We start from the raw sequence: 19,813 nt of genomic DNA, 5'->3' as shown, positions 1-19,813 counted from the left end.
GTGCATAGTGTCTAAAGCTTGTGGCTGGCATCTAAAAAGCTGCATGTTTGAATCCCACAAAATTTCTTGTCATGTGGCACCCAAAATATATCCTGCTGTTGAGATACCTGCAAACAAAATCTTTGCTCTTGGGACTTAAAAAAGATCCAAACCTTAACATTTCATGTGGATAGTTAGTAAATACTCTAATCATGGGATATGTAGAAGACCAAACAGCAGTGTTCAGTTTTTAAGTGAAGTGTGTAATTTCTGTGCAAATTATTTTAGAGAATATACCTTGCATTTAGTTTAATTAAGTTTATTTTTCTTTTTTATCATACACACAATCTATTTTTTGTTTGTTTTATGCCCAAAACAAAGTAGAAGAAAAAAACATAATAAAAAAGTGATTTTTTTTTTATATATATATACACACACACAAACTGACAGACAAAAGTTTGGAATAATGCACAGATTTTGCTGTTTCGGAAGGAAATTGGTACTTTAATTCACCAAAGTGGCATTCAACTGATCACAATGTACAGCCGTGGACAAAAGTATTGGCAGTGAAATAAATTTTGTGTTTTGCAAAGTTTTCTGCTTCAGTTGTTGTGGTGTTGATTCACATTGTGGTGTTGATTCACATTGTTTCTAGATTATTGTGCAAAATGATCTGATGCATTTTAAATAATTGCAAAAAGCTTCATTGGCCAAAAAAATGAACTTTATCACAAAAAACAAATTTCACATTTTTTTTGGTCCTGGCACAAAATGACCAGCCAACATCATTTCACTACTTATATCAGCAGCACCTGGGAAAGTGTGAACAAGTACTAGTCAGGTGAAATCACTCTATCATTCTGATTGGATTATAAGAGCAGACTGTTTGCTATAAAATGAGGGAAGAAGTGCTTACAATCGTTGTGTTCTTGTTTGCAATGGTTTCCTATAAAGACGTGCAGCCATCATCACTTTGCATCAAAATTGCCTCGCATGCAAGGAATACAGGTGAAACTCGAAAAATTAGAATATCGTGCAAAAGTTCATTAATTTCAGTAATTCAACTTAAAAGTTGAAACTAATATATTATGTAGACTCATTACAAGCAAAGTAAGATATTTCAAGCCTTTATTTGATATAATTTTGATGATTATGGCTTACAGCGTATGAAAACCCCAAATTCAGAATCTCAGAAAATTAGAATATTGTGAAAAGGTTCAGTATTGTAGGCTCAAAGTGTCACACTCTAATCAGCTAAACACCTGCAAAGGGTTCCTGAGCCTTTAAATGGTCTCTCAGTCTGGTTCAGCTGAATTCACAATCATGGGGAAGACTGCTGACCTGACAGTTGTGCAGAAAACCATCATTGACACCCTCCACAAGGAGGGAAAGCCTCAAAAGGTAATTGCAAAAGAAGTTGGATGTTCTCAAAGTGCTGTATCAAAGCACATTAATAGAAAGTTAAGTGGAAGGGAAAAGTGTGGAAGAAAAAGGTGCACAAGCAGCAGGGATGACCGTAGCCTGGAGAGGATTGTCAGGAAAAGGCCATTCAAATGTGTGGGGGAGCTTCACAAGGAGTGGACTGAGGCTGGAGTTACTGCATCAAGAGCCACCACACACAGACGGGTCCTGGACATGGGCTTCAAATGTCAAACGTCTTACTTGGGCTAAAGAAAAAAGAACTGGTCTGTTACTCAGTGGTCCAAAGTCCTCTTTTCTGATGAGAGCAAATTTTGCATCTCATTTGGAAACCAAGGTCCCAGAGTCTGGAGGAAGAATGGAGAGGCACACAATCCAAGATGCTTGAAGTCCAGTGTGAAGTTTCCACAGTCTGTGTTGGTTTGGGGAGCCATGTCATCGGCTGGTGTTGGTCCACTGTGCTTTATTAAGTCCAGAGTCAACGCAGCCGTCTACCGGGACATTTTAGAGCACTTCATGCTTCCTTCAGCAGACAAGCTTTATGGAGATGCTGACTTCATTTTCCAGCAGGACTTGGCACCTGCCCACACTGCCAAAAGTACCAAAACCTGGTTCAATGACCATGGTATTACTGTGCTTGATTGGCCTGCAAACTCGCCTGACCTGAACCCCATAGAGAATCTATGGGGCATTGCCAAGAGAAAGATGAGAGACATGAGACCAAACAATGCAGAAGAGCTGAAGGCCGCTATTGAAGCATCTTGGTCTTCCATAACACCTCAGCAGTGCCACAGGCTGATAGCATCCATGCCACGCCGCATTGAGGCAGTAATTAATGCAAAAGGGGCCCAAACCAAGTACTGAGTACATATGCATGATTATACTTTTCAGAGGGCCGACATTTCTGTATTTAAAATCCTTTTTTTTTATTGATTTCATGTAATATTCTAATTTTCTGAGATTCTGAATTTGGGGTTTTCATAAGCTGTAAGCCATAATCATCAAAATTATATCAAATAAAGGCTTGAAATATCTTACTTTGCTTGTAATGAGTCTATATAATATATTAGTTTCACCTTTTAAGTTGAATTACTGAAATTAATGAACTTTTGCACGATATTCTAATTTTTCGAGTTTCACCTGTATTGCACCTGAAAGGACCATTTACCGGATCATCAAGAACTTCAAGGAGAGAGGTTCAACTGCAGTGAAGATGGCTTTAGGATGTCACAGAGTGTCCAGCAAGCACCAGGACCATCTCCTCCTGAGGAGTCAGCTACGGAATCGTATCACCACCAGTGCAGAGCTTGCTCAATATTGGCAGAAGGTTGGTGTGAGTGCATCTGCACGCACAGTGAGGCGAAGACTATTGGACAATGGCCTGGTGTCAAGAAGGGCATCAATAAGCCACTTCTCTCCAAGAAAAACATCAAGAACAGACTGAAATTCTGCAGGAAGTACAAGGATTGGAGAGCAGAAGACTGGTGCAAAGTTATTTTCTCTGAAAATAACTTCCGACTGTTTGGGACATCTGGAAAATTGATAGTCCGGAGAAGAAAAGGTGAACGCTACCATGAGTCCTGTGTTGTGCCAACAGTGAAGCATCCCAAGACCATCCATGTGTGGGGTTGCATTTCATCCAAGGGAGTGGGCTCTCTCACAATTCTGCCCAAAAACACTGCCATGAATAAAGAAAGGTATCAAAACGTCCTGCAAGAGCAACTTCTCCCAATGTTCCAGGTGCAATTTGGTGATGATCTGTGCATTTTCCAGCATGATGGAGCACCATGTGACAAGGCAAGAGTGATAATGAAGTGGCTCAGAGATCATTACATTGACGTTTTGGATCTGTGGCCAGGCAACTCCCCGGATCTTAATCCCATAGAGAACCTGTGGTCAATCCTCAAAAGCCGAGTGGACAAGCAGAAGCCCACAAATTTGTATCAACTCCGAGCACTAATAAGGCAAGAATGGATCGCGATCAGTCAGGATTTGGCCCAGAAGCTGATATCCAGCATGCCAGAGCAAATTGCAGAGGTTATGAAGAACAAAGGTCAACACTGTAAATATTGACTCTTTGCATATATTGAATGTTTTTGCCAATAAAAGCCTTTAAAACTCATGAAATGCTTATCATTGTTTTCCAGTGTACCATAGAAAATAATCTACAAATCCTGAAGCAGCAAACTTTGCAAAACACAAAATGTATGTCACTGCCAATCCTTTTGGCCACGGCGGTATAGTCAGGACATTACAGATGTAAAAAAACAGCACCATCACTTTCTTTTTTTTTTTTTTTTTTTTTTAAGTAATTTTTTATCAACTTTAGACAAGCCCCTTTTCCAGCTGCAATCACTCCCAACACCTTATCCTTGAGTAATCATGCTAAATTGCTAATTTGGTACTAGAAAATCACTTGCCATAAAACAGTTGAAAGCTATTAGGTTCGTTAAATGAAGCTTAATATTGTCTTTGCCACAGTATGCATGTCGTAATGTCAATATTAGGTCAAAAATTGCACAAAATAAACCGCTTTCTCTAGAAACTCATCGGTAAATAATTGTTTTGAGGAATGAAGGCTATACAATGCTTGAAATGGCCAAGGACAAAGACAAAGGACAACTGGTTCTAACAAGGACAGAATGAGATGTGGAAGGCCAGATGTACAACTAAACAAGTGGATAAATACATCAGAGTCTCTAGTTTGAGAAATAGACGCCTCACATGTCCTCAGCTGACAGCTTGATTGAATTCTACCTGTTCAACACCAGTTTCATGTACAACAGTAAAGAGAAGACTCAGGGGTGCAGGACTTATGGGAAGAACTGCAAAGAAAAAGACACTTTTGAAACAGAAAAACAAAAAGAAAAGGTTTGAGTGGGCAAAGAAACACAGACATTGGACAACAGATAATTGAAAAAGATTGTTAGGGATTAAACCCATTGAGCTTTTGTGGGATCAGCTAGACTGTAAGGTGTGTGAGAAGTGCCTGACAAGACAGTCACATCTATGGCAAGTGCTACAGGAAGCGTAGGGTGAAATGTCACCGGAGTATCTGGACTGACAAAGCTGTCATTGCTGCACGTGAAATCTTTCAGGCCTCAAAAATGCAATATATATATAAAAATGTTCTTAATATCTTATACAATTTTACTTCTGACAAATGTACCATGTTTTAAAATGTTTTGATATATTTTCTTTACTATTAATATTAAAATGTTTAATCTTTAAATGAAAACATGCTTATTTGCTTGGCTGAATAATTGATGCATATGGAGTGCTCTTCAAAAGTCTATCTCTAGGCAGAAATATGATACAGTGTGATCAGTTTTGCACAGTAAGACTTAGATAAGCATTTGATGCTTATCTGCTGAAATGGCTTCCTCATCATTTCCCACATCAGCTGTCAGTCATTTTCCTTCTTTCATTTTCTCTGTTACATCTGTAAAAAACTTGTTTGTGTCAGAGATGCTGTTAATTTGGCCCTGTAGACAAGCTAAACACTTATAATCTTGTGCATGCTGCTACACGAATGTGTGTTTGAGGGTGTGTGTTTCCCCTCCAAACACACAGCAAATGTGTTTTCCTTGTGTTTAGAAGAGCAAAATAATCTCTGTAGCAACGGAGATCTCTTCCATTATCACATGTGTCTTTGGACCTATCTGGCCTGTTCAAGCAGATGTTTCCATGTTGATAACTACTCACTTCCTCATTCAGATTGTGTGTGGACGTCATTAGCTTGCTGCAGTGAGATATTGTTAATTCCATTGCTTCTGCTCTGTATGCTCAGTATCACAGGAAGCTGAATTGATGAGCTTTTTGGTTGCTATAAATGCCAAATTGGAAGTGTAAACATTTATATACAAGTACAGCAGGTGTCCAATCCTATGTGAAGGCTGGTAAAGGGATAGTTAACCAAAAAATTTAAATTGCCATTTATGTACCCACATGTCTTCTGTTGAACACAAACAAAGTTGTAAGGCAGAATATTAGCATCAGTCACCATTATGGATGCAGTTTCATAATATACCTGTTTTAAAACGGATGGTTTTGTTACTGTTGACGTCTTATTCACTGGATTACATGAAAATAAAGTCATTTATTTTCAGAACTTCTCTACAATCCAAATCGGTTCAATTAAGACAGAAATGGCTACATTTACACAGCATTATATAAACTTGAAATGATTATAAATCTCTAAATTGTACTTTTTTTTTTTTTCTTTTTTTTTTTTTTTAATTTAAGACTTCCTTGTTTTAGATTCAGCCATCACTCCATTTTAAAGGCTACATGTGCGCTGCGAGTGCAGCACACAGACATGTCGGAGCCTGAACCATTTTTTTCCCCCACCAAAGCGGTTAAAATCTGTGTTGTTGGAATACTTTAGGGAATGTTTAGGACTAGGGGTGTAATGAGATTTTCACTGTATGATAACTGTCACAAAAAATACCATGGTATTAAAGGTGTACTCAGTAATTTTTTTCCTCATTTAAAAAGTTTACTCAAAGAAATTAAGTGCAATTTTTTAATCCATGTATAAAATCATGAGCACTCTGATGAGATAAAGACTCCAGTCATATCCGTGACTTTAGTAAAACTGTTCCTCATGGGGTCTGCCATGTTGAGATCACATGACCAGCCGAATACTGCTCTCTTTATCTCAGTAACCATTCTGTTATTGACACTTTACTCTTGGATTTAACTAATCATGGCTGACTGTGAATAGTGAATTTCTATAATGGCATTGGTAGCTGAAAACTATTGTTTAAATAATGCTGCATCCACACCAATAGGTGTCAGTGTAAGTCCGAAACGACATATAAAAAACATTTATGAGTGCACCTTTAAGGTGCACTGTGGATATTAGCAGTTTATTACTTAGTTATAGCAAAATTCAGACAAAAGAAAGACATGTTCCCTACTGCTATTTAATAATTGAATTTAGTACAAACGAAAACAATCAAAATAATAACAATTAGTAATGATTACTTCCTAGGCTAACTGTTCAGATAAGCATTTCATTCAGTAATGTTGTTCATTCAGATGTTTTTTGTAATTTCGCTCAATTCAACACAATATCTACTAAAAACATAAATGATAAAGAGAAATTATTTTTCACTTGTAGTTTATTTATTGGTGTTTATTCCAGCACAGTCTATTTTCACAGTCTTTTCCTGTAAGCCTAAAGCACTTTGTTAATCCTATTTAGTACTTTACAAATAAAACATATTATTAATAGAAGTATTAAATGCATTGTAGGCCTACTGTGGCACTGTTCTCTAGCAAATAAATGCATGAACAAACCAAATAATAACTGCAAATGAATAATCTTCTATTTTGTTTTTGATCAATCTTAAAATAATAATTATAAAAATATGTTTGACAGAATGGCATACAATTAAATTGCAGTAGGAAGGTCTTTTTTCCAATATAAATTTAGCTTTATCTAAATACAACACTGCTAATATTAGCAATGCACCTTAATACCGTGATACTGTGGCATTTCTTTGGATATGGCTTTGGAACTACATGAGGGCAAGAAAATTATGACAATTTTCATTTTTGGGTGAACTCCCTTTAAAATAGCTTTTTTGCATGCATAAAATGTCCCAAAGTATGATGCATCAAAAGCAGATCTTAAAAGAAGGGAGTGGTTCTCCTTTTTATCCTTCCATATTTCTCTTGATTTCCTGTCCCACCCTGTTGTCTATGTTCCAAAATCCTCTTTATCCATCTTTTCTCTCTCCTGTAGGTATATTGGGTTCTCCCTCTCAGGAAGATCTCAACTGCATCATCAACATTAAGGCAAGAAATTACCTGCTGTCATTGCCTCTGCGCTGTAAAGTGCCCTGGAACCGCCTCTTTCCTAATGCAGACCCTAAAGGTCAGAGTTCAGATCCACACAGCTGGTCTAAAACACACTTATGGTCTTGTCCTCATATCTTCAGAATTAGCCACCTCTAAATGCCAGTATCCAGGATGTGGGACATGCTAAATGTGATTTATGACTCATAAATTGTAAATACTGTATATAGTCATAAAATAATGTTTCCATGATCTGGTTTAAATTTGAGCACTGGATAGATTTTGTTTTGTTCTTGTAGCATTGGATCTGTTGGATAAGATGTTGACCTTTAACCCTCATAAACGGATTGAGGTGGAAGAGGCGCTGGCTCATTCCTACCTGGAGCAGTACTATGACCCTACAGATGAGGTCAGATTGCTATTTCACATTTTCTGTTTTTTGTCTTTGTCTGGGGAAGGATCATGAACAATTTTGATAATTTGGGCCCAAGCATTGAAAGTGCAGAGAAATAGTTGTTCTAAGGATTATTGTTATTATTATTATTCTTTTTTCAAGGTTTTCGTTACTTTTGGCATACTTAACATGCGTGAAAACTCTTGAAATTTTGCACACACATCAGAGTTGTCAGCCATTAGGGCTTAGCAAAGTAGCTGGGGGGCATGTAGCACCCCTATTTTCATCTACAGTCACCATAAGTGCCACATATATAGTTCTCATCAAGCTGGACAACTTTTATAATTAGTCATTTTTGATTTTTTTGAATATTGCAGCCTCTGAACTTTTAAATACTCCTCCTAGGTGATTCATGAGACTGTCACCACATTTAGACAAGATTATGCCAAGACATTGAAGAAGCTAAATTGTGAACAGATTTTGATATATGAAACCATGTTGCCATGGCAAGACATTCAATTAATGGTGAATCTTCTAATCTTCTGTGTGCAATGTGTGATTTAGATCAAAATTGAGATGTATGTTTAGTCTTGGGGGCTAATCACATGGATTTGACGATTTTGGGCCACAGTCATTGCGCCACCACCTTGCATCAGGAAGTGTGGCTCATACAACAGACTTTAAAATAGTCCTCTTATATTTATTCAAGTTGCTTAATTTGTTTAGAATAATGTCAAATGCCAAATGCATGTATCCACCTTGCTTTGTTTTCTGAAAGCCACTGGTGGAAATGGACCAGTTGGCCCGTCATTGTTGCTTGCAGCTATATTTCCATTTTGATCTTGATACAAAGTACTTTGTTGATGGAATACTTCACCCAAAATTATAAATTCTGTCATCGCTTAATAACCTTCAAGTAATTCCAAACCCATATGACTTTGCTATGCAGAACACATAAGATGTTTTAATGAATATCATGGTCTGTCTTTTCAATACAATGGCTGTGGATAGTGTCTCGCTTTAAAGCTTAAAAAAGGACCCAAATGTATCATAAAATTAGTCCATGCAAGTTGTATTACAAGTAGAGCTGTCAATTGATAAAAACAAAATTCGTAATTAATTGCGTGATTAATTTATAAAATTAATCGCACGTATAAATATTTGCTAGGAAGGCCCCTCAAATAGCAATAATTCAATATATATAATGATTAAATAATTACAAATAGTTATATTTAAATAATTATAAATAAAACAAATATTATAAAAATAATAATTTAGATAATTAAAATGCATTACATTTTTGTTGCAGATGAGTAAAGCATTGATAAGACAATACAAAAAGTGGCTTTAGAATCCAATATATTGTTTATTCCATATTATTGAACATAAGCCAGTCATTGACCCACAGTCCACAGCAATCCATTGTGCAATTGAATTCAGCAATATGTCTGAGATGGCTTTATTATATGGGTTCTCATCTTGAGCTGTCTGCTGTAGGTAAGTGTGGCTTGTTATCTGTAAAAGATGTGTGTTGCTTAAACAGCTGTAGTTTCGCCAACTGTCCCTACAAGTAGTACTACATGAATTGCTCCGACGATAGGAATATTCCTTATTATGGTCTGGGGACATGATTGTGTTATCACGTTATTTATTTTATATATAATTAATCACACTGAATTAACGCTAAATCGTCAACTCTAATTCCAAGCCTTCTTTAGGCATATGATAGGTTTTGGTAAGAAGCAACCTGAAATGTAAGTAATTTTGGCTGTGAAAGCCTTTGACTGGGTTTCCCGAAGCACTAAGTAGGACGTTAGTAGCACTTAAGTAGTACTTAATCACTGATGTGCATTTCCCAAAAGCATCGTTATCTAAGTAGTTCTTAAAAAGTAGTGTAAATTAGTGAGAGCTTTGAACCACTCTTAAATCCATTAAGTGCAACTTAAACATATATATTTCTGGCATCTTTCACCGTTTATCAAAGACTGGGATATTTAATAAATTGTATTAATATATTTGTTCATTGGAAAGTCATTGTAAACTATTTCAGAGGATAAGAAATGTTGAAAAAATCGCTATAAAATCACTAGGCAGTATCTGCAGTTTTACACACTGCTACACACTGACTTGCACTCTAACCAGATGATTTATTCATATTTTGACAAGTCTATGATTAGTTCAATACTGATGCTTAAGTTGCAACTTTATCGGGAAACCCAGCCTTTGTATGTTGCCCATTAATGAGTGTTATGAGAGAGGCTTGTTCACATGAGAACTTGAGTTGTGTAACACTGAAAACAACGCAAGGTTGCATGCACTACTTTGATACTTTTGGGTCCTTTTTTAAGCTTTAAAATGAGTCCCTATCAACTGCAATTGTATTGAAAAGACAGATAGCAACATTCATTACGTCATCTCGTTTTATGTTTTGCATAACAAAAATAATCACACTGGTTTGGAACAATATGAGGGTAAGTAAATTCATAAAAATGTTATTTAGTTGCGATGTTTTCTGTCTACATTTCGCTCCTCAAAGCTTTTAAGAACATGAGCTTTATGATCGAATTCCATACATGTGTTGTGCTCTCGCACATTTTAGCAATTTATGATGATTCAAAGGTCGTGAACATTTCAAACATGCACACTATGAAGTGCATTTTTAATTGCCATATAGCCACAATAACTTTTAACCAATAATAGTTTGTCAGTTGGAAGTTTTAGCATGTGAATGAAATTTTAATACTATTATCATGTCAAGTGTGATCACCGCATTTCTGTATTTTTAATGTGGCTTTTTTGTAAATGTACTAATTACATTGTTACATGGAGGCTAGCACCCATCAAAGCATGTGACCAGTCACAAAACTGCATAAGATGTTGCACAAGCAGCAAAGAAATATGGACCGTTGGCAAAGAAACGAACATTGCATGCATCCATCAACAATGAACACTCTACTTGATGAATATTATTCATTATTTGTGCACTTGGGGAATTCATATATCAGCACTGAATAACCACTTTTTTGTATGCTCAATGTTGTTGTACACAAGGAAGCAAGGGAATTGTGGGAAAGTGTCTATTCCAATGGTAACTACATGCTATGTTTACCATTCACAGCCTGTCGCTGAGGCTCCATTTAAGTTTGATATGGAGCTGGATGACTTGCCCAAAGAGACTTTGAAAGAGCTGATCTTTGAAGAAACTGCACGCTTTCAACCAGGCTACAGACCATAGCTTTCTGCATAGGTAAACTACAGAAAAAACTTTGTATGGTTAAGTTATTGACCAAATCAGAATGTACAGAGAATAAGTGCAGATCATAGCCTATATAGTCACTGGTATATTATTATATAGATAATAGCCTGTTACACAAACTCTTAAAAGACAGATTTACTTATGTTTATTTCTAAAGCCCTTAAAGATTGACACTGCATGCATATGATAAACTTTTTGTTTAGGATATGATTTATTAACAGTGCATAAAATAATTTTGTTAGTATTTTTGGCTTATTTTCTGGTAAAAAAAAAAAAAAAAAAATCTAGGCAAGAAACATTTACTAGTCTTTTATTATTCAATTTTTTTAAAGGAATGTTACAGGTTCAAAACAATAAAATTATGTTGTCATGTATAATGATTGTGTTGTGGCTATACTTTTGAAACCATCTGTATTTTAATGTTTATGGACTGCCCCCATTGACTTCTATTGTTAGTGCCGGTAACTGTAACCGTGATATTTGCTTTATTTAGTAAAAGAGAGACGAATCAAGTATTTTTTGTGGTAATCAACATGATGCCACAAATGCTGTTGATTGGGCTTAACTTAAATTGAATGTGAAACATTCCTTTTAAAAATATAAAACTAAAATCTTATTAAAATGTGTGTGGGGTGTGTGTGTGTGTGTTTGTTTTACTCCGTTGGCAAACTTAATTTTTCTAAAGCAAAAACCTCACAAAAATGTTTTGGATTTCTCGAATAAAAACACTTATTATATATGTTGTTTTGTTTCTCATGTACATAAATCTAATATGTTTGAAAACAAGACAAAGATACTCTGTAAGAAAATGATTCTTTGTTGTGTACTTGTAGATACCTCAAATAGAGCCTTTTTGCCAAGAAAAGGGCTTAATATTTCAGCACTAAATTAAAAATAAATATTTTATATAGACCTTAATTTGTTAAATACTCACATTTTAAATAATGCATAATTGGGACCCTGTTTGTCACTAGCATGCATTGTCCTGATGCTTCTCTAGAGGGAGCAGCTGTTCTGTGGTCGTTCCTTTTACACTTCCTAGATTAGAAAACGGTGCCAAGAACATACACACATTATATATATATATATATATCGACAAGTTTAGTAGCTCAGATTTGAGCGCCCCACCATATATAATAATAATAGATAGTATTATAATATTTGTCTGATATTTCACCCAAAAATGAAAATTCTTTTCATTTACACACCCTCATGCTATTCTAGATGTGTGTGACTTTTTCTTGAGCAGAACACAAACAAAGAGTTTTAGAAGAATATCTCAGCTCTGTATGTCCATACAATGTAATTGAATGGTGATCAGACCTTTTGTAGCTCCAAAAACAAAAAAGCCATACACAACTAGAATGGCCTGAGGGTGAGTAAATGATGAAAGATTTGTCATTTTTGGGTGAATTATCCCTTTAAAGGTGCTGTAAGCGATTTCAGTGTTCTGAAGCTTTCACATGACTGAGCTGTTAAATTAGCGACGCCCCCTAATTCAAAAACCCCACCCTCCAAATATAATTTTGAGACCAAAACCGAGCAAAAGTGCAACATTTTTTGTTCCTGTGGCTGTCAAATTGAAGTGTTACAATAGCGCCCTCAACTGACAAAAATTATGAAACATGGCCTCAATGATCCACTTCATATAGAACACTATTTTAGTAAAATGATTGACAGGTGAAAAGCGTTGATATCCACGGTCCTCTCGGAACACTTATTTCATTAATATCTTTTAAAGGAGTAGGAAACTTTTTTGCATACTTTTCTGCAAAGAAAACTAATGTTTATGTCTGTAGGTGTTGATCTGGATTCAGTCGTGCTGATGCTCCTGTTTCCACTCCACTGTGCGCTGTGGTCCTCTTTTGGTCTTCATCGCCATCATCATCATCTTTCTCCATCTAAACCCCAAACCTACAGGCAACCCTCAAAGTTCATCCAATCTGCAGCAGGAAACATGGGCTCCTGCACCTTTCCTGCTTTCTTTCACTTATTTACTCTCAGTCTCTTAACACTCCAGTTATAATGGAAGAGTGCAGAGCTTCTCTTACACCCTTACTCTAACATAATCTTCTCTTTCTACTTATTTTCGAATCTACCGGCATATGTGGAGATTATGTACCTGACCTATCTAGTCAAGCTTTTTATTCAGATTATAGTAATCCTTTTTGTCTTTGTCAGCCCTCTTTTACACTTAAGTAAAAAATATTATTGTTGTGCTTATTTTTAGCCTCCATGTTAATATTTCCAACAAGCTGCTTTTCTCTAAGGTGTCTGTAAGCCATTTTTAAGTCCCACAGAGGCCAAACTGAACACTGGGAGAGATTGAAGGCTCTGATCTCCTTGATTCTTTTATATAGGCAGTGTACATGAATTTATCCACTTTGTGCATCGCCAGTCTCCTCAAAGTGCACAAAGATGGAATTCGCCAAGATGCCATTTGAGGACTTTAATAAATGGAGAAATGTATTTTTATATACACAAATCTGTATTTGCTATCTATTTCCCTCAAAATTGATTAAAAAAAATTTCCCCTTTAGTTCATTTTAGCTAAAGTGATGTGAAAAAGTATTTGCCCCCTTCCTGATTTTATTTTCCATACCATATTGTTTTAGAGCTTCAAACGAGATGGCATAAAACAAAAGGCAACATATATATATATATATATATATAATTATTGAAGCAAAAAAGTTATCCACCTTATCAAACTTAATAGCTGGTTGTGCCACCTTTAACAGCAACATCTGCAGCCAAATGCTTCTGATAACTGGATGTCAGTCTTTCACAATGCTGTGGTGGAATTTTGACCGGAGGCCTGCAGTTCCTTGGATGTTCTCCTAGGCTTTTTCGTGACTTCCTGGATGAATCATCACTGTGCTCTTTGAGGAATTTTGGAAAGTCGGCCACTTCTGGGAAGGTTCACTGCTGTGCCATTTGGAGATAATGGCTCTCACTGTGGTCCTTTGGAGTCCCAGAGCCTTTGAAATAGCTTTGTAAATCTTCCCAGTCTGATGTATTTCAATCACCATTTTCCTCATAATTTCTGGAATTCCTTTCGATCTTGGCACTGGGTGCTACTGGGTGAGACATTTTTGCCATCTTCATGGTGCTGAAAATGTCTATTTATGTGTTGAATTGATTGAACAGGACTGGAAGGAGTCAGGTCTGGGTGTGTCTAGTCCAGCTGAACCCCATTACGAATGTAGTTTCATAGATTTGGGAATTTAGTAACTATGGAGGCAAATTGTTTTTCACACTGGTCCAGTTGGTATTGGATAACTTTTTTGCTTCAATAAATTACATTATGATTTAAAAAATACATTTTGTGTTTACTCAGACTGCCTTTGTTTTATATTAGGTTCTGTTTGAATTTCTGACACAATTTAGTATGAAATATATACAAAAACAGAAGAAATCGAGCAAATAATTTTTCACAGCACTGTACTATCCATGATGTGCCTTTAGGCAATCAAGGTATATATATTTAATGATTATTACCTACGCTTTGTACATTGACTCAATCATAAACCCTTAATTACTATAAGATCACTTATAATCATCTATATGATCCACAGAGAAGAGACTAATCTGTTAAAATTACCTATGCACCAAAGAAAAGACTGATTTGAGTTTTTTTGCCACCTTGGAAAAAATGTGTACTCCTGTCCATATAGTTACAAAACATTTACTTAAGCCCTCACATTACCCACCAATAAATAAATAAATTGCAGGGGTACATATATCCCAAACCAAGTGTGATTTAATCTAGAGATGCATGCAAGTCCATTTGGGAACTAGGGTCACTTTAGCTAGGTTTAGAGAGCTTTGTTTGTGGGATTTGAAAACAATCACGTTTTTCAGTGATAACTCTTATATAAAAGAATTGTATTCAATGTCTAAAATACGTACAGTGCCTCCTGTATTCATTCTTTCCTTTTGTATATTTCATTCTGTTTCTCTTTCGCTTTCTCTGCCTCCACCCTGCCCTTTACCGCCTTGTATCAATAAGACTGTGCCCTTTGCATGACTGTTAAAAAGCTTTCTATACAAAGAAATTGGAAGTGCCACACAGCTGGGGATTTTGCTATTGGACTCTCAGGTTTTTGTTATATCCTACCTTTTGTGGTCTCATATTTGCTATATAGAGAATACAAGTGCAAAAAGTGAAAAAATACACTTATTTTGCTTGTACATTTTGGTGTGAGATTTATTTTTTAGGAGCACTTAAAGGTATAGGTCACCCAAAAATGAAAATTCTCTCAATTTACTCAACCTCATTCTATCACAGATGTGAATGATTTTCTTTCTTCGGCAGAACACGAATCGTGATTTTTGGAAGAATATTTCAGCTCTGTAGCTACAATGCAAGTGAATGGGTGCCAAAATGTTGACACTTCAAAAAGCTCATAAAAGCATAATAAAAGTAATCCATACAACTCAAATATTTCAATCCATATATTTAGAAATGATATGATTAGGTGTGGGTGAGAAACGGTTCTTTTTTTTTGCTTGAATTTCTTCTCCTGCCCAGTAGAGGGCGGTATGCATGAAGAATTTGAATCCCCAAAAACACAAAAATAATGTAAAAGTTAAAGTGGAGATTAACTGAGCAGGGAGGATAATTATCTTGTAAAAAAACAAAACAAAGGGGGACTTTTAGGGGCAGTGGTGGCTCAGCGGTTAAGGCTCTGGGTTACTGATCAGAAGGTCGTGGGTTCAAGCCCCAACACCACCAAGACACCACTGTTGGGCCCTTGAGCAAGGCCCTTGAACCTATCTGCTCCAGGGGCGCCGTATCATGGCTGACCCTGCACTCTGACCCCAGCTTAGCTGGGATATGTGAAAAATAAATAATTTCACCATGTATATGCAGAAATGTATGTATAATGTGTGACAATTGGTCAAATTAAAATTAAATTAAATTAAATATTGATTGTTTCTCAGCCACATCTATTATATCGTTTTTGAAGAAATTGATTTAACCACTGGAGTCTTATGGATTACTTTTATCCTGATTTATGTGACGTTTAGAGCTTCAAACGTTTAGTACCAATTCACTTGCATTGCATAGACCAAAAGCGCTATACGGGTGAGTAAATTTATGAATTAAATTTTTTGGGTGAACTATACCTATAGTCAGCCAAGTCAACCAGAATGTCAGATTTATTCATTTCAAGTGGAAATTAGGAGCCTCTAGCCATGTTAAGCATTCAATATAGGAAATATAACTTTTTTTATTGTGCCATTCAGTCACACAATTATGCTTTGCTGGTCAATGAATTATATGGCGCATTGAGACCCTAAAGAAAAACCGCTAAACTGGCATTTGCATAATTTTTTAACTGTTTGCATTTGTTCGATTAGTGGGCAAGACAGCACTTATAAAATGGAGCTCAGTAGGTGTCAATGGACATGGTTATGTTATTGACACTGATATTTACATCATTGTGCATGGCTTAAGCAAAGTGTATTTTTTCCTCTTTGGTTCACCAGACCTATTTAAGGTGCCACCTAGTGGTGTCTTTGCTAAGTATAAGATGTTGGTTGATCAAGGAGAGAACAGGCTATTCTCAAAAATAAAAAAATTGAAAAAGAACAAACTGCAAAACTCTTGTAAGATAGCTTCTGCCGAATCAGTGTGCAGCCTGTCTGTTTCCATGTGCCTTTATGCGTCATGAATAACAATTTATCACACAGCTTTTTGTTGGGGATCAGTTGTGACTTTTTTGTGGTATATTCTATATATATATATATATATATATATATATATATATATATATATGTAAGAATACAGTGGAAAAAAACTATTCTCGTTCTGTAATTTTAAGTCCTATTTGTCACAGCTTTTGTGATTGTTGTGATTGTTTAAGGAAGAACAATTAAATGGGCCTTTTATTTCCCCCCTTTTCTGGTTTAACCCTGTTGCACTTGCTCCAGTTATTGAATGTTTTGTGACTTGTTTTTTATTGTAAAAATTAATGTCTAGTGATTTATTAATAATCTTGTAAAAATAAATAAAAAAAAAAGCCTTTGTGTATTAATCTCCTTTGTTAGCAATGGCAAACGTTTGTTGTGAATTTCACTTGTAAGTTTCAAAGCCCTTGGTTGTGTTTTATGAGGTGCCAGTATAATCACTGGGGAAATGTACAAGTCCACAAAAAATGATCAATTAAAATCTTTTTAATCTATTGGGGAAAAAAACTGCATTATGTCTCAGAGGTTTGTCTTTACTACTGAAAGACTGCCAATTTGAAGTACCAATATTGATCTCTGCATCTGCCAAGTAATGTAACAAGAAACAGTCTAATAAAACCAATTGTATTATATTCCTGCCTCATATTTTGTGTCTTTTAAGCATGATGTCTGTTCTAGTATTTCATGTGTTTGACTTGTTGCCTCACTAAATGTAACAAATGGGCATATGTGTTTAAATCAGCTGTATGCAGAGATCTCAAGCTCCAGTTAAGATGTGCTCGCCATTGTTCAGTCTGGCTGTAGGGTGCGTACGTAATGCTGTGATTCCATTGTGTTGTCTTTGTTGTCAAGGCAACAGAGGAACTCTGAATAAGAAAAGGTAAAGTGATGTAATCATAAATATGAGCATGAACATAATTTGGTTTGTTAGGATGTCAGAGCCTGCCATCCATGGTAACCAGTGGCAATGCCTGCCACTCGATAAGAACAGATTACATAGCCTATTATTTGCCATTCAATAAAAACTAGACTTTCAAGTAACCCTCAGAACAGAAAAAAATAATTGTAGTAGATAGTCGGTGCTGGGCTGTTTTTGCAATGATAGTACCGGAAAAGTTATTTAATAATAGATGCAATACTGCAAAGGTGTAGACAACACTGATGCATGATTATAGAGGGCTTCATTGTATGCTCCAACTGTTTGTGGGCATTTACAAATGTGTACATGTATTAAAGGGATAGTTTACTCAAAAAGGAAAATGCTCTCATCGTTTACTCTCCCTCATGCCATCCCAGATGGGTATGACTTACTTTCTTCTGCAGAGCACAAATGAAGAATTTTAGAAGAAAATGCCAGCTCTGAAGGTCCACTCAATGCAAGTGAATGGTGGCCAGAACTTTGAAGCTCTAAAATGCACAAATGCAGCAGAAAAGTAATTCATATGACTCCAGTGGTTAAATCCATGACTTCAGAAGTTATATGATAGGTGTGGGTGAGAAACAGATCAACATTTAATCATTTTTACTTCTAAAAATTGTGTACTGCAGAAGAAAGTCATACACATCTGTGCTGGCATGAGGGTGAGTAACTGAGCAAATTTTCATTTTTGGGTGATCTATCCCTTTAATGTACAATCTTTTTTTGTCTTCTGCATCCCTGCAGCCATATCAACGTTCCTTAAAGACACAAAACCAAAAATGTGTACCTTTTTAATTTGCATTATATTAAAAAAAATTCCTACTGGGGTTGAACAGACATGCCTAATGGCACATACAGGTCCTTCTCAAAAAATTAGCATATTGTAAAAATTAAACTTTCATATATTTTAGATTCATTGCACACCAACTGAAATATTTCAGGTCTTTTGTTTTAATACTGATGATTTTGGCATACAGCTCATGAAAACCCAAAACTCCTATCTCAAACAATTAGCATATTTCATCCGACCAATAAAAGAAGTGTTTTTAATACAAAAAAAGTCAACCTTCAAATAATTATCTTCAGTTATGCACTCAATACTTGGTCGGGAATCCTTTTGCAGAAATGACTGCTTCAATGCGGCGTGGCATGGAGGCAATCAGCCTGTGGCACTGCTGAGGTGTTATGGAGGCCCAGGATGCTTCGATAGCGGCCTTAAGCTCATCCAGAGTGTTGGGTCTTGCGTCTCTCAACTTTCTCTTCACAATATCCCACAGATTCTCTATGGGGTTCAGGTCAGGAGAGTTGGCAGGCCAATTGAGCACAGTAATACCATGGTCAGTAAACCATTTACCAGTGGTTTTGGCACTGTGAGCAGGTGCCAGGTCGTGCTGAAAAATGAAATCTTCATCTCCATAAAGCTTTTCAGCAGATGGAAGCATGAAGTGCTCCAAAATCTCCTGATAGCTAGCTGCATTGACCCTGCCCTTGATAAAACACAGTGGACCAACACCAGCAGCTGACATGGCACCCCAGACCATCACTGACTGTGGGTACTTGACACTGGACTTCAGGCATTTTGGCATTTCCTTCTCCCCAGTCTTCCTCCAGACTCTGGCACCTTGATTACCGAATGACATGCAAAATTTGCTTTCATCCGAAAAACATACTTTGGACCTCTGAGCAACAGTCCAGTGCTGCTTCTCTGTAGCCCAGGTCAGGTGCTTCTGCCGCTGTTTCTGGTGCCTGTGCATGGTGGCTCTGGATGTTTCTACTCCAGACTCAGTCCACTGCTTCCGCGAGGTCCCCAAGGTCTGGAATCGGTCCTTCTCCACAATCTTCCTCAGGGTCCGGTCACCTCTTCTCGTTGTGCAGTGTTTTTTGCCACACTTTTTCCTTCCCACAGACTTCCCACTGAGGTGCCTTGATACAGCACTCTGGGAACAGCCTATTTGTTCAGAAATTTCTTTCTGTGTCTTACCCTCTTGCTTGAGGGTGTCAATGATGGCCTTCTGGACAGCAGTCAGGTCGGCAGTCTTACCCATGATTGCGGTTTTGAGTAATGAAACAGGCTGGGAGTTTTTAAAAGCCTCAGGAATCTTTTGCAGGTGTTTAGAGTTAATTAGTTGATTCAGATGATTAGGTTAATAGCTCGTTTAGAGACCCTTTTCATGATATGCTAATGTTTTGAGATAGGAATTTGGGGTTTTCATGAGCTGTATGCCAAAATCATCAGTATTAAAACAATAAAAGACCTGAAATATTTCAGTTGGTGTGCAATGAATCTAAAATATATGAAAGTTTAATTTTTATCATTACATTATGGAAAATAATGAACTTTATCACA

The 19,813-nt window shown here is 36.5% G+C and overlaps 1 protein-coding gene across 2 annotated transcripts in view; it reads left to right on the top strand.

The window, feature by feature from the left end:
- The window catches only part of LOC127634883 (mitogen-activated protein kinase 1), a 50,638-nt gene extending 33,459 nt beyond the window's left edge, over positions 1 to 17,179 (top strand). The window contains exons 6-10 of one of the 2 annotated variants that reach the window (XM_052114630.1): positions 7,151 to 7,282; positions 7,503 to 7,612; positions 10,716 to 10,738; positions 10,819 to 10,844; positions 12,653 to 17,179. In XM_052114630.1, coding sequence (XP_051970590.1) covers positions 7,151 to 7,282; positions 7,503 to 7,612; positions 10,716 to 10,738; positions 10,819 to 10,844; positions 12,653 to 12,879 — 518 coding nt within the window. In that variant the 3' untranslated portion in view covers positions 12,880 to 17,179. Of the gene's footprint in view, positions 1 to 7,150; positions 7,283 to 7,502; positions 7,613 to 10,715; positions 10,845 to 12,652 lie in introns of both variants that reach the window. The other variant, XM_052114620.1, reaches the window with a different exon arrangement.
- The last annotated feature ends 2,634 nt before the right edge of the window (positions 17,180 to 19,813 follow it).

This window comes from Xyrauchen texanus, chromosome 4, assembly GCF_025860055.1.
Source record: "Xyrauchen texanus isolate HMW12.3.18 chromosome 4, RBS_HiC_50CHRs, whole genome shotgun sequence".
In the NCBI taxonomy this organism is placed as follows: domain Eukaryota; kingdom Metazoa; phylum Chordata; class Actinopteri; order Cypriniformes; family Catostomidae; genus Xyrauchen; species Xyrauchen texanus.
The sequence above is the reverse complement of the archived record's forward strand: the minus strand, read 5'-3'. Positions and strand labels throughout refer to the sequence as shown.